Raw genomic sequence first — 13,461 nt, 5'->3', positions numbered from 1 at the left:
GGCGTTGGGACTGTGTAGGAGGGGGAGGGGAGGGGGCGTTGGGACTGTGTAGGAGGGGGAGGGGAGGGGGCGTTGGGACTGTGTAGGAGGGGGAGGGGAGGGGGCGTTGGGACTGTGTAGGAGGGGGAGAAGTGCTGGCCGCCGGCATTGTGGGGCCAGTACGCATGCGCCGATCTCTGCACTGACAGATCATCGCACGCACAGTGGCCGCTCAGCGCGATGCTGCCGGCCCCTCCAGCCTGATTCACGCTCGTGCAATCTGCTCTGCAGAGATTGTGGGAGATTCATTTTGAAACTCCCGCTGAAAAGTCCAGCATGATTTACTCCAGTTTTTACACAAATTCGACACCGAGATTCCTTTTCGGGAGAATCGCCCCCAACATGTGATAGAAATATTGGAATTAAGTGAAGACCTGAAACCTTAAGTGGAAATTAATCATTGTCAAATGAGGTTTTCAATAATTCAATTTTATATCCCACTCAAACCTTGACTGACACTGTAAAATAAATCTCTCAAATCAGCAAAGACAGTGTCTTAATGCAACTAACATTTTCTCTCTGTTCTTATTGAAGATCTCCAACAGAAACACAAGGAGACACTCCGGGTACAAACTGAAACACTGAGAGTGAGCACTATCCTCATAAAGGAGAAGGTTAAGATTTTCCAGCTGGTTGATCGATACGCTGAGCTAACGGTTATTTCTACAGTTCGAGATCGGACACTTGTCGAACATGAACTGCTGGCAAGAGGCCGAGACCATGAAGAATGGAGAGAGAAACATCTCCGGAAAGAACTGGAAAAAATCCGAACTGATCAATTGTTCCAGAGCAGCTTTTCCCAGAGAAAATTCAAATCTGGGAATTCAGCAGCAGTGAGCGGAGTGCCGGGAATTGGAAAAACAACAATGGTACAAAAGATTGTTTATGACTGGGCCACTGGGAAAATATACCCACACTTTCAATTTGTTTTCAGTTTTAAATTCCGGGATTTGAACACTATTAACTGTAGAATAAACCTGAGGAATCTGATACTGTTTTTCTATCCTTACTTTGGGAATATTCTGGGAGAGTTCTGGAAGAACCCAGAGGGATTGCTGTTTATATTCGATGGTTTGGATGAATTCAAGGACAGTATTGATTTTGCTGACAATCGGAGAAATACAGAACCTCAGTACATGTGCACAGATCCCGAATGCTGGTGTGAAGTGTCTGACATTGTGTACAGTTTAATACAGCACAAGCTGCTCCCAGGATGTTCAGTGTTAGTGACCAGCCGCCCCACTGCATTACATTTATTGGAAAAGGCTGACATCAGTGTCTGGGCTGAAATCCTGGGATTTGTTGGTGATGAACGGAAGGAATATTTCAACAAGTTTTTTGAAGATCAGACGGTGGCAGCAGCTGTTTTCAAACACGTGGAGGAGAACGAGATCCTGTACACCATGTGTTACAACCCTTCCTACTGCTGGATCCTCGGTCTGTCACTGGGTCCCTTCTTTACACAAAGAAACAGGAAACAGCAGCAAGTTCCCAAGACCATCACCCAACTATATTCCTACTATATTTACAACATTCTGAAAAACCATGGCCGAGAGATTGAAAACCCCCGTGATGTGTTACTGAAGCTTGGTGAGATGGCCCACACAGGAGTGTCTGAGAAGAAGATTGTGTTTAGAAATGGAGATTTGATCAAGTACAAGCTGGAACCTTCCCAGTTCCTGTCTGGATTCCTGGTGGAACTTTTGGAGAAAGATGAATCTGCCCAGAGTGTGGTTTACACATTCCCACACCTCACCATCCAAGAGTTTGCAGCTGCACTCTCACAATTCCTGACTCCAGATCCCGGGGAGATCGGGAAACTCCTCAGTGAAGCCCACAGCGAGGATGATGGGCGATTTGAGATATTTCTCCGTTTTGTTGCTGGTCTGTCCTCCCCACAGTCAGCTCGACCCCTGGTGGAGTTTCTGGGTCCGTTTCTTCATCAAACAACCTGCCGAGTGATTGACTGGGTGAAGGAGAAGGTTGAAGGGCAGATTGGAGACACAGAGACTGAAACTGGGAAGAGGAAGCTCCTGAACACATTCCACTACCTGTTTGAGTCTCAGAATAAAGCACTGACTCGGAACACAGTGGGATCGGTGGAAACACTTCCATTTAGTGAATTGCGACTGACCCCGATTGACTGTGCGGTCCTGTCTCATGTCATTGGACTCTGTGATACAATAAAACACCTCGAGGTGGAGCGATGCTACATTCAGTGTGAAGGGCTCCAGTGGCTGGGACCCGTTCTGCACAAGTGTCAGGAATTGAGGTAACTGTTTGGTCTCAGAGCGGATATTTTCATTGTTGAGAAGCCATTTCCTTTGTTCCAAATAAAACAGAGACATGTTCAGTTGAGGAAGTCAAGAGGGAAACAATGTCCAATGGTCACAGAGAAAGCGCGGGAGAATGGCACAAAGCCATAAAGCTCATTTGAGAGCAGATGCAGACATGATGGGCCGATTGGCCTCCTTCTGAACCTGTAATAAATTTTGAATTCTCTGATAAAACTACAGCGGTTCAAGAAGGCAGATTCTCGTGGGCAAATAGGCATCGGCAATAAATGTTGGCAAAACCAGCGATGATCACGTTCCTTGAGTGAATAAAAGCATTATTGGGATAAATTTTAAATAATTCGAGGTGTAAAGGCCTCGTTACAAATTTAAAAAAAGGATATTTCACTCTCCCAACAGAAACCATCTGATTATGTATGATGCTAGAAGGAAATTTGTTTCTCTTGTGTTCGGTGCAGCTGACAGTTTGTGGCTATTGTCAGGATTATTTTCCTGCACGCTGCCTCTGTTATGTATGATAGTTGGTGTGTGTTTTATCGGGACAGTGTCCTTTTATAAGTCATGTGATAACTGGTAACATCAGTCAGGGTCGCAGTGGAGGTTCAGTCTTGTATTAAACCTCACAGTGTGCAGTTGTGAAAAGAAACCTCCCTTAGGTTACAGCAGCCCACGCTGTTTCTGTTCCATGGTTCTGACTGCAGCCTCATAAAACCTGAATCACTCGCTGTGTTTAAAAAAAATAGCTTTATTCACACTGTATTTGCATCTTTTTCAAATCACTTTAAATCTTGTTGTTGATCCTTGTCCGAGCAGCAACATTTTGATTTGCTCCCTGTTCTCTCCAGCACCATCACTATTTTGAACATTTCTATCAAATGTCCTCTCAGCTTTCTTCCTTCCAAGGTGAACAACCTCTCCTATCGATCCTCGTGTCCGAAGTTTCACATCCCTGTAGCCAATCTTTTAAACATCTTCAGCGCTCTTTCCAATGTGTTCTAAGCCTTCCTAAAGTATGACGCGCTGAACTGAGATCTAACTGATGTCTTTTGCAGGTTCAGCACAGCCTCCTTGCTCTTGTACTCTATGCCCCGATTGACAATGTTATGATCCCAGCTGATTTCTGGACAGTCAGGTCGAAGAGCAGAAACCCGGCTCAGTAAATCATAACTTTTATTTATTGTTTTATTATTTAGAAATGTAGATGAACAGAATAACAAGGGAGGCGATTAACTTTTAACAAAAGAATAAAACCTTTGTTAAAAAAATAACTGCAATGCACCACCCCATCTAACTTCACAGATGTCTGCAGATCTGTAAGGATGACACGAGTTACAAAATAGATCTTATGCTTTAATGTTCTCAGTAAGTACACAGTTAATGTAAACCAACAATCCACCTGTGGTTCAGATACACCACTCTCTGAAACTCAGTGACAGATGCCACCCAAAGTAACTTCAGTGGATTCTTCTTCAAATCCCCCCAAATGTTTGTAACAATGTGAGAAAACCCGTCTCACTGGGACTGATGCTTCCGCTCCAGAAGCTCCACTCTAGAAACAAAAGCAGCTTTTGGAATCTTTTCAATGCTTTCTCTCAGGTGCCTTCACCAAGGATCCCTGTCCAATATTTCAAAGTTTCCTTTCATTATTCCTCCATACTCAGCCATGCCAACAGACACCAGTGCCTCATAGTCTGTATGAAGGTGTCACCAACTTTAGGAATATATCAGATATCTGGATTCTCGTGAGCAAACTTTACAATGTCTGCATCTCGCAGCTCTGTCTTTAACTGGGAACCTCTCTCTGCTCCTCTCTTTAACTTCGGGAGCAGTAGCTTGTTCAGATTCAGGTTTTGTTGTCGCTTTGACTTCTATCTTCCTGGCACTCCTCTTTTCCTCCTTGGTTTCTGACGGTGATTTATCTTGTGGGTCCTGCTTTCTGAGTCCCTGCATTGCCCTGCCTCTCCTGGCAGCCTCTGTGAACTCCATCTCGCTTCTTGGGTTAACTGGTTGTAACTGAAACTCAGTGTTTCTATCATTCATTGTGGACTTCTGAATAGAAACAACCATTTTTTTAACCTCTCTAACTCTGACAATGTCGTAAACCTTAAATTAAAATGCAGGGACACAAAAAACCCGCAGGCAGGCAGCTTTGTTTAACACGAAGTGAAATTAAAGTTTTGGCTCTTTCTTAACACACAAGCACAGAAACACAAATTCAACTTAAACTCATGAATTATTATCTGATCCCTACAAACATAAACTATTTCACAGCAGTAAAGCCCAAGATGCTGTATTCTTTATTAACTGCTCCCTACACTTGCTCTGCTAACGGCAATGATCAGTGTACATATACGTCCAGTCCCTTTGATCCTGCAATCCATTAACAATTCCACCGATTATTTTATATTCCTTCCTCATGTGCATGTTTCCTGAAAGTATCACCTCACCCGTCTCTGCATTGAACTTAATCTGCCACCTATCTGTACACTCCACTATTGTCCGTTTTTCAGTCCCAAGCTCTTCTCCTCACAGTTTACGACGCCTCAAAGGTTTCTGTGATCAACAAACTTTGATATTTTCCTCTATACTGCAAACACCTAGATCATTCACATATATCAGGGAAAAGCAAGGATCCCAATACTGACCTCTCGGGTTCTCCACTACCGACATCCTCCAGCCTGAAAAATATCCATTACTCATTGTTCATCCAATTTTGTATCCACATTACGACTTTCCCATTTATTTTATGAGCTTATGCCACAAGTCTGTTGTGTCACTGCATCAGATGATTTTTGAATATCCATGTACACCACATCAACAGCAGAACCATCATTGACCCTTTCAGTTGCTTCTTCCAATTAACAGCAATATAAAGCCAGTCACAAACGGCATTTCTTTTTACCAACCAATGAATTTAGTTTTCTGTGTGTCATTATTAGACTTACCATTTCCCTTTTGAACTTAGCATGGGCCGGCTCAGAGTGGCTGAATGATCAACTGACCCTCGGACCCTCAGCTAAGTTTAACACTACTGCTCCAGGCTGGAGCCGCAGACTTGACTAAATTGGATTGACCCAGTCTTTTCGGTTGTGGTTACTGCCTCCTGGCCCTCTCTTCATCCACTCCAACAAACTGAGATAGCTGGGAATTAAACCTGTATCAACTGCTTGGAAAGCAACTATGCTCGCTATTATATCACTGTCATTGCATTTAGTGACTCCTGTGGAGTAGGTGCACCCACAGAGCTGTGAGAAAGAGAGTTCCAGAATGTTGGCCCAGTCACTGTGAAGGAACGGTGCTATATTTCCAAGTCAGGATGGTGTGTATCTTGGAAGGAAACTTCCAGGTGATGATGTTTCCATTCATCTGCTGCCCTTGTCCTTAGGGATAGAAATCACAAGTTTGGAAGGTGCTGTGTAACGAGCCATTGGGAGTTGTTGCATCTTGTAGATGGTACACACTGCTCGCTCTGTACCTCTGTGGTGGATGGAATGAATGTTGAACGTGGAGCACCAGTCAACAAGCAGAGTTATCCTGGATGGTGGCGAGCTTCCTGAATCTTGAGCTGCACTCATGCAGACAAGTGGATGGTATTTAATAAAATTCCTGACATGTGTCTTGTCGATGGTGGAAATGTATTTGGAAGTCAGGAGGTGAGTTACTCTGCGCAGAGTTCCTGGCCTTTAATCTTCTCTAAAATCCACAGTAATGATATGTCTATTCTGTTTCTGGCCAATGGTAGCATCGAAGGTGCTGATCGTCAGGATTCAGGTGATGATAATCCCATTGAATGTAAAGGGAGATGATTGTATTCATTCTTGGTGGAGATGGTCATCGCCTGGCACTTGTCAGCCTTCCTTGAATATTGTTCAAGCCTTGCTAAATATGGACAGGTCCTGCATTACTATCTTGCGGAGTCGAGAATGGTGCTGAACGTTGTACAGACATCAGCAAACATCTCCACTTCTGACTTTATGATGGATGAAATTTAATTGATGAAGCAGCTGAAGATGGTTGGGACGAGGGCACTCTCCTGAGAACTTTCTGCTGTCATTTCCTGGAGTTGAGATGACCCTCACTTCACCCACTCCCAACAAACTGAGATATCTGGGAATTAAACCCCTATCAACTGCTTGGAAAGCAACTATGCTCACAATTATATCACTGGAATTGCATTTAGGGACTCCTGTGGTGTAGGTGCTCCCACTGTGCTGTGCGAAAGAGAGTTCCAGGATTTTGACCCGGTCACTGTGAAGGAACGGTGCCATATTTCCAAGTCAGGATGGTGTGTATCTTGGAAGGGAACTTCCAGGTGGTGATGTTTCCATTCATCTGCTGCCCTTGTCCTTCCAGGGATAGAAATCACAGACTGGACAGTGCTGTGTAACGAGCCATGGTGAGTTGTTGCACTGCATCTTGTAGATGGTCCAACAACCATAACTAACTTCCTTTGTGCTGGTGTTGCTCCAACCGGCAGATAGTTTTTTTTCTCTCATTTCCATTGACTTCAGTTTTTCTCTGGCTCCTTTTTGCTACATGTGGTCATATTCTGCCATGATGTCAAGGGCAGACACTCTCATCTCACATCCTGAGTTCAGCTCTGCTGTCCGTGTTTGCATCAAGGCTGTAATGAGGTTGGGGACTGAGTGACCCTGAGTTGCGTCGGTATTCACAAAGGAGAGGGATGTGTTGACTGGGAGTGTCTTGGAGGGGAGTGTTGAACTGTTGGAGAAAATCTCCATTACAAAGGAGGAAGTGTTAGGTTTGTTAGAGAATATTAAGACTGACAAATCCCCAGGGCCTGATGGAATCTATCCAAGGCTGGGAGACGAGAGGTGAAATCGTTGGGCCTCTGACGCAAATCTTTGTCTCGTCACTGGACGCAGGTGAGGTCCCAGAGGATTGGAGGATAGCTAATGTGGTCCCGTTATTTAAGAAGGGTAGGAAGGATAACCCGGGTAATTATAGGCCGGTGAGCTTGACGTCCGTGGTGGGGAAGTTGTTGGAGAAGATTCTTAGAGATAGGATGTATGCGCATTTAGAAAGGAATAAACTCATTAACGATAGTCAGCATGGTTTTGTGAGAGGGAGGTCATGCCTCACTAACCTGGTGGTGTTTTTTGAAGAAGTGACCAGAATGGTTGACGAAGGAAGGGCCGTGGATGTTGTCTATATGGACTTTAGTAAAGCGTTTGACAAAGTCCCTCATGGTAGGCTAGTGAAAAAGGTTGGATCTCATGGGATAAAGGGGGAGGTGGCTAGATGGGTGGAGAACTCATAGAAGACAGAGGGTGGTAGTGGAAGGGTCTTTTTCCGGCTGGAGGCCTGTGACTAGTGGTGTTCCGCAGGGCTCTGTATTGGGACCTCTGCTGTTTGTGATTTATATAAATGATCTGGAAGAAGGAGTAACTGGGGTGATCAGTAAGTTTGCGGACGACACAAAACTGGCAGGACTTGCAGATAGTGAGGAACATTGTCAGAGGCTACAGAAGGATATAGATAGGCTGGAAATTTGGGCAAAGAAATGGCAGATGGAGTTCAATCCTGATGAATGCGAAGTGATGCATTTTGGTGGGAATAATGTAGGGAGGAGCTACACGATAAATGGAAGAACCATAAAGGGTGTAGAGACGCAGAGGGACCTGTGTGTGCAAGTCCACAGATCTTTGAAGGTGACGTCACAGGTGGAGAAGGTGGTGAAGAAGGCATATGGCATGCTTGCCTTTATAGGACGGGGCATAGAGTATAAAAGTTGGGGTCTGATGTTGCAGATGTATAGAACGTTGGTTCGGCCGCATTTGGAATACTGCGTCCAGTTCTGGTCGCCACACTACCAGAAGGACGTGGAGGCTTTGGAGAGAGTACAGAGGAGGTTTACCAGGATGTTGCCTGGTATGGAGGGGCTTGGTTATGAGGAGAGATTGGGGAAACTGGGGTTGTTCTCCTTGGAAAGACGGAGGATGAGGGGAGACTTAATAGAGGTGTATAAAATTATGAAAGGCATAGATAGGGTGAACGGTGGGAAGCTTTTCCCCCGGTCGGTGGTGACGTTCACGAGGGGTGATATCAGAAGGACATATTTTACACAGAGGGTCGTGGGGGCCTGGAATGTGTTGCCGGGCAAGGTGGTGGAGGCGGACACACTGGGACCGTTTAAGACTTATCTCGACAGCTATATGAATGGAGTGGGAATGGAGGGATACAAAAGAGTGGTCTAGTTTGGACCAGGGAGCGGCGCGGGCTAATTGTTCTTTGTTTCTCGTTTCAAGGCTTCATTCTATGATCATCTTGTTGGTGCCAGTACAGAGCGAGACTGCGGATAGTTGGGAACCTATCTCGAGGGCAGGGAATTCAGATGGTGTTCGTAAAGCAGAAGTGGAAATGAATAGGGTTGGGTAGCATTTTCTGATCAGGGCCAGTGTGATCTCCTGGACTCGTTTCGATCGCCTCAGGGGGTCGGAGAGGAATTTCCCAGATTTTATTTTCCCCATATTGGCCCTGGGGTTTTCACTCTGGGTTTTCGCCTCTCCCTGGAGATCACATGGTCTGGAATGGGGGGGTGGGGGTGAGTTAATAGGTTGTGATGAACAAAGCATCGTAGCTGTGAGGGACAGCTCGGTGGATAGGATATTAGGATGTAGATAGGCTGGAAAATTGGGCGGGGATCCTGGATTCAGGATTCAATCCTGGACCGGGGAGCGGCACGGGCTTGGAGGGCCGAAGGGCCTGTTCCTGTGCTGTATTGTTCTTTGTTCTTTGTTCTAAGCACAAGCTCAGAGTCAGCGAGCAGGTCATTGCTAATTAAATGCTGCTTGATAGTCTCGATGACGCCTTCCTCTGTTGGTGATTGAGAGGAGACTGATGGGGTGGTAAATGGACAGATTGGATTTGTTCTTTCCTTTTTGTTTACGGTCATATCTGGGCAATTTCCCACTATTTTAGGTAAATATCAGTGTTGTAGCTCTACTGGAACAGCTTGGCGAGGAACAGAGCAACTTCTGGAGCAGTAATCTTCAGTACAGTTACTGGAATATTGTCAAGATCTGTGGTCTTTGCAGTATCCATTACCTTTAGCTATTTCTTGACATCATGTGGAGTGAATCGAATTCGCTGATAAATATCTGTGATGCTGGGGACCTCTGAACGGTTTAGCCACTGAAGTTGGTTACTAATATTTGAGCCATATCTTTTGCACTGATGTATTAATCGTCTCCGTCATGAGGATGGGATATTTGTGGAGCCTCCTCCTTCTGTTGTTTCATCATCCACTACCATTCACAGCTCAATGTGGCAGGACTGCAGAGCTTACATCTGAGCCGAGGAAACCAGAATTTCCTGAATGAGGAAACCTGCTGCTGGAAAATCTCCAGTCAAACTGTCAGTGATATGAAACCGGGTTTGCGGATAACCCTTTCCCTGGGCGGCACAGTAGCACAGTGGTTAGCACTGCTGCTTCACGGCTCCAGGGTCCCGAGTTCGATTCCCGGCTCGGGTCACTGTCTGTGCGGAGTTTGCACATTCTCCTCGTGTCAGCGTGGGTTTCCTCCGGGTGCTCCGGTTTCCTCCCACGGTCCAAAGATGTGCGGGTTAGGTTGATTGGCCAGTTTAAAAATTGCCCCTTAGAGTCCTGAGATGCGTAGATTAGAGGGATTTGCAGGTAAATATGTGGGGGTAGGGCCTGGGTGGGATTGTGGTCGGTGCAGACTCGATGGGCCGAATGGCCTCCTTCTGCACTGTAGGGTTTCTATGATTCTATGATTCAATGTGAGGATCGACTGGAAGTAAGAACTCATGGTAATTCCCGGAGATAGAACACGAGCCAGACCTGCAGAAAATGTAGAGCCTGTTTACTGTGGAATGTAGCGGGAGACACCCCTCCCCTATAAGCTAATCAAACAGAAATATTTCAACTTTCTAATGGGAGAATATTCTTTCCTTGTTGTATAAAATTTAGGGGATGGACCTTAAAGCAACAGTTAGCACAGTTTCACACTTTAACTTGCCCTGAGATAGTATACAGATGTTATAATGTCAGCACAGGGAATCCCGAGCGATCCACTCTCACAGCTTTATTATTTAACCCTCAGTAAAATGTACAATTCTCAGAAAATCCTGGATTTATGTAACAGCAGAAATGATTTGAATTTTTGGAATCTTAGCAGGGTCAGTGAGATTCAGGAGGGTAATTCTGATGATCAGGAAATGAGACCAGAATGTGGGACATGTTTAAAAATTACTTGCTTGTTCACAGGATGTGGGCATCACCTCCTCGAGGGGCCATTAGCAGTGGGAAATAAATGCTGGTCTAGCCAGCGACACCCATATCCCATGGACAATTAAACAAAATATACATTTTGAGAGGTGTAAAAGAGTTAATTGTTCATCATTTTTCAATGCTGACTATTGCCTCTTCCATTCAACAGAAAGGGTTTGATATTATCTAATTTAATATTGTCACATTTATTAGTGCCAAAGCATGCCGTACATAGGGAAGGAAAGGAAAGAGTCCAGAATGCAGTGTCACAGTCACAGCTGGGGTGCAGAGAAAGATCAACTTGGATGAGATATAATATCGTAACTTGAATCAGGTCACCACTCGTTCCTGACACAAAAATAGATCCAGCTATTTTTTCTGCTGAACATTAATCTGAATTTAATGTGTTTTTCACTTTCTCCATTTAGTCTGCGTCACAATGAAGTGGGAGATTCAGGAGTGAAACTACTGTCTGCGGCTCTGAGGAATCCAGAATGTAAAATACAGAAACTGGAGTAAGTATCAGACTGTGTGAGATTGTGTTAATAATCAGTGGATGGTCTGACACTGTAAATTATTATCAGTGTCCGTAATCGTGTCATTAATAACCATTCCACATCATTCCTGTCAGTATTCGTGTTAAACACCACGGATTCGCTCTGATTCCTGAAATCTTTCTCTCTCTGATCTCCAGTTTGGAGAGTAACAGCCTCAGATATTCTCACCTCTGCTCTCGGTACAAACCAGTCAGTGATGTGTCTGAACCTGAGTTACAATAAACTGCGAGATTCAGGAGTGAAATAATTAACTAATCATTTATAATTATTCTCAAATCCATTCATGAGAATAAAAAAGATGAACAAAACAATTAAATGTTTATAGAATTCCCAGATATTGCTGGTCGCATGTTCAATTTAGTTTAATTTGTCATTCATATTATAGATGTTTATGTCTGTCGGCTTCTCAGTTTGATTAAATGTAGAAAACTGCTGTGTATCGGTAAGGCAGATTACAAACTACATTGAATTCTGATGAGTTTTATCCCGAGGGATCCACTCTCAAATTTACGTTAAACGGAGCTTAAGGAGCATCTGAAAAGAGAATGCAGAGATGGAGGTGGGGAGGGTTATGAAGAGAATTCCAGAGCTTACAACCCAGCAGTTCAAGGCACAGCTCAGCTGGCAATGGCAATAATCACAGTGCAGAATAGTCTGAATGATGTCCCTATCAATAATGGACATTGTTTTTAAGAACACAAATAATGATACTAAATATACCATTGCTATCAGTATTCGTGTTATTAAAAACACTACCCGCTATTAGTAGACACAAAATAAGCTTGGGAGCAAAGTTGGAGACCATGAAATAAAAGAGGCAAAGGCAGCCTGGATATGAAGTTATCTGAGTGACAGGAAACAGGCAGGAGAGGTGAACTGTACCTTTTCATTTATCGGAAGCTGACAGTGGCTTTCCCCAGCAACCAGTACTGTGTTACTACGACTAATTTTCTTTACATATACTGCCAAATGAGACTTGGGTTTATCTAAAGATGAGATGTGAAGCTCCAGCACACGGCCACCAGAACAGAGAGCGGACACAGCATATGATAGACCGAGCTCAATCACACCAAAACCAATGGATCAGATCAGAGATCTGCTGTCTTGCCATATCCAGTCATAAATAGTGTTACACATGCCACAAATGGTGGACATGCCGCTTACATGAGGTGACACGGTGGCACAGTGGTGAGCACTGCTGCCTCACAGCGCCAGGGACCAGGGGTCAATTCCGGCCTTGGGTGACTTGATGTGTAGAGTTTGCACGTTCTCCCAGTGTCTGTGTGGGTTTCCTCTGGGTACTCCAATTTTCTCCCACAGGCCAAAGATGTGGATATTCGGTTGATTGGCTATACTAAGTTGTCCCTAGGTGTCTCAGGGTGTGTAGGTAAGGGGATTAGTGGGCCACATATGTGGAGTTACAGAGATAGGCCCTGGGTATGATATTCTTTCAAAGAATTGGTGAGGACTCGATGGGCCAAAGGGCCTCCTTCTACACTGTGGGAATTCTATGATTCTATAAACATGCCACAAGAATTCCATCATTACTGATGAGGGAACCCAGAGCATCAGTGCCATCTTCAGCCAGAAGTGCTGAGTAGAATGATTAATCTCGGCCTCCTCCTGAGGTCCCCAGCATTACAGAAGACAATTTGATTCACTGCATGTGAGGTAAAGAAATGACTGAAGGCACTGCATACTGCAAACTCTGTCAGCCTGGCTGTACCCCAGCAATGGTACTGAAGAATTGTGCTCCATAACTAGCCATTCCCCTGGCCAAGCTGTTCCAGTACAGCTACAACACTGGATCTACCGGACAATGTGGAAAAAAACAGGGCAAATCCAATCTGATGAATTGCTGCTCCATCAGTCTGCTCTTGAACGTCAGAAAAGTGTCATCCTTCCAGTGCCTCATGAACATCACTGCAGGAGTTCCTGAGGGTGATGTCCAAATCCCAACCACCTTCAATTGCTTTATCAATGTCCTGCCTTCCATTATAATGTCAGAAGTGAGGATGCTCACTAATGATTGCACAATGCTCAGTACTGTTCACAATTCCTCAGAGACTGAAGCAGTCCATGTCCATAAACAGCAAGACCTGAACAAAACAGAAAATGCTGGAAAGGCTCAGCATGTCTGACAGCTTCTGTGGAGAGAGAACAGCTAACCTTTCGAATCTGGATGACACTTCGACAGAGCTGGCGTCTTAAGCTCTGAAGAACTTTCAGGCTTAACCTGATAAATGGCAAGTAATGTTTCACTACACAAATGCCAGGCAAGGACCATCTCCAACAGACGGGAATCTAACCATATTCC

General features: G+C 44.7%; 1 protein-coding gene across 1 annotated transcript in view; it reads left to right on the top strand.

The window, feature by feature from the left end:
- The window catches only part of LOC144484370 (NACHT, LRR and PYD domains-containing protein 3-like), a 57,508-nt gene that overhangs the window by 20,339 nt on the left and 23,708 nt on the right, over positions 1–13,461 (top strand). The window contains exons 6-7 of the mRNA XM_078202892.1: positions 574–2,311; positions 11,016–11,102. Of these exons, the coding sequence (XP_078059018.1) occupies positions 574–2,311; positions 11,016–11,102 (1,825 nt within the window). The remainder of the gene's footprint in view (positions 1–573; positions 2,312–11,015; positions 11,103–13,461) is intronic.

The sequence above is a fragment of the Mustelus asterias genome, unplaced genomic scaffold (genome assembly GCF_964213995.1).
Source record: "Mustelus asterias unplaced genomic scaffold, sMusAst1.hap1.1 HAP1_SCAFFOLD_102, whole genome shotgun sequence".
Taxonomy (NCBI): Eukaryota; Metazoa; Chordata; class Chondrichthyes; order Carcharhiniformes; family Triakidae; genus Mustelus; species Mustelus asterias.
Note: the sequence above shows the minus strand (reverse complement) of the source record. Positions and strands in the feature narration are given on the sequence as shown.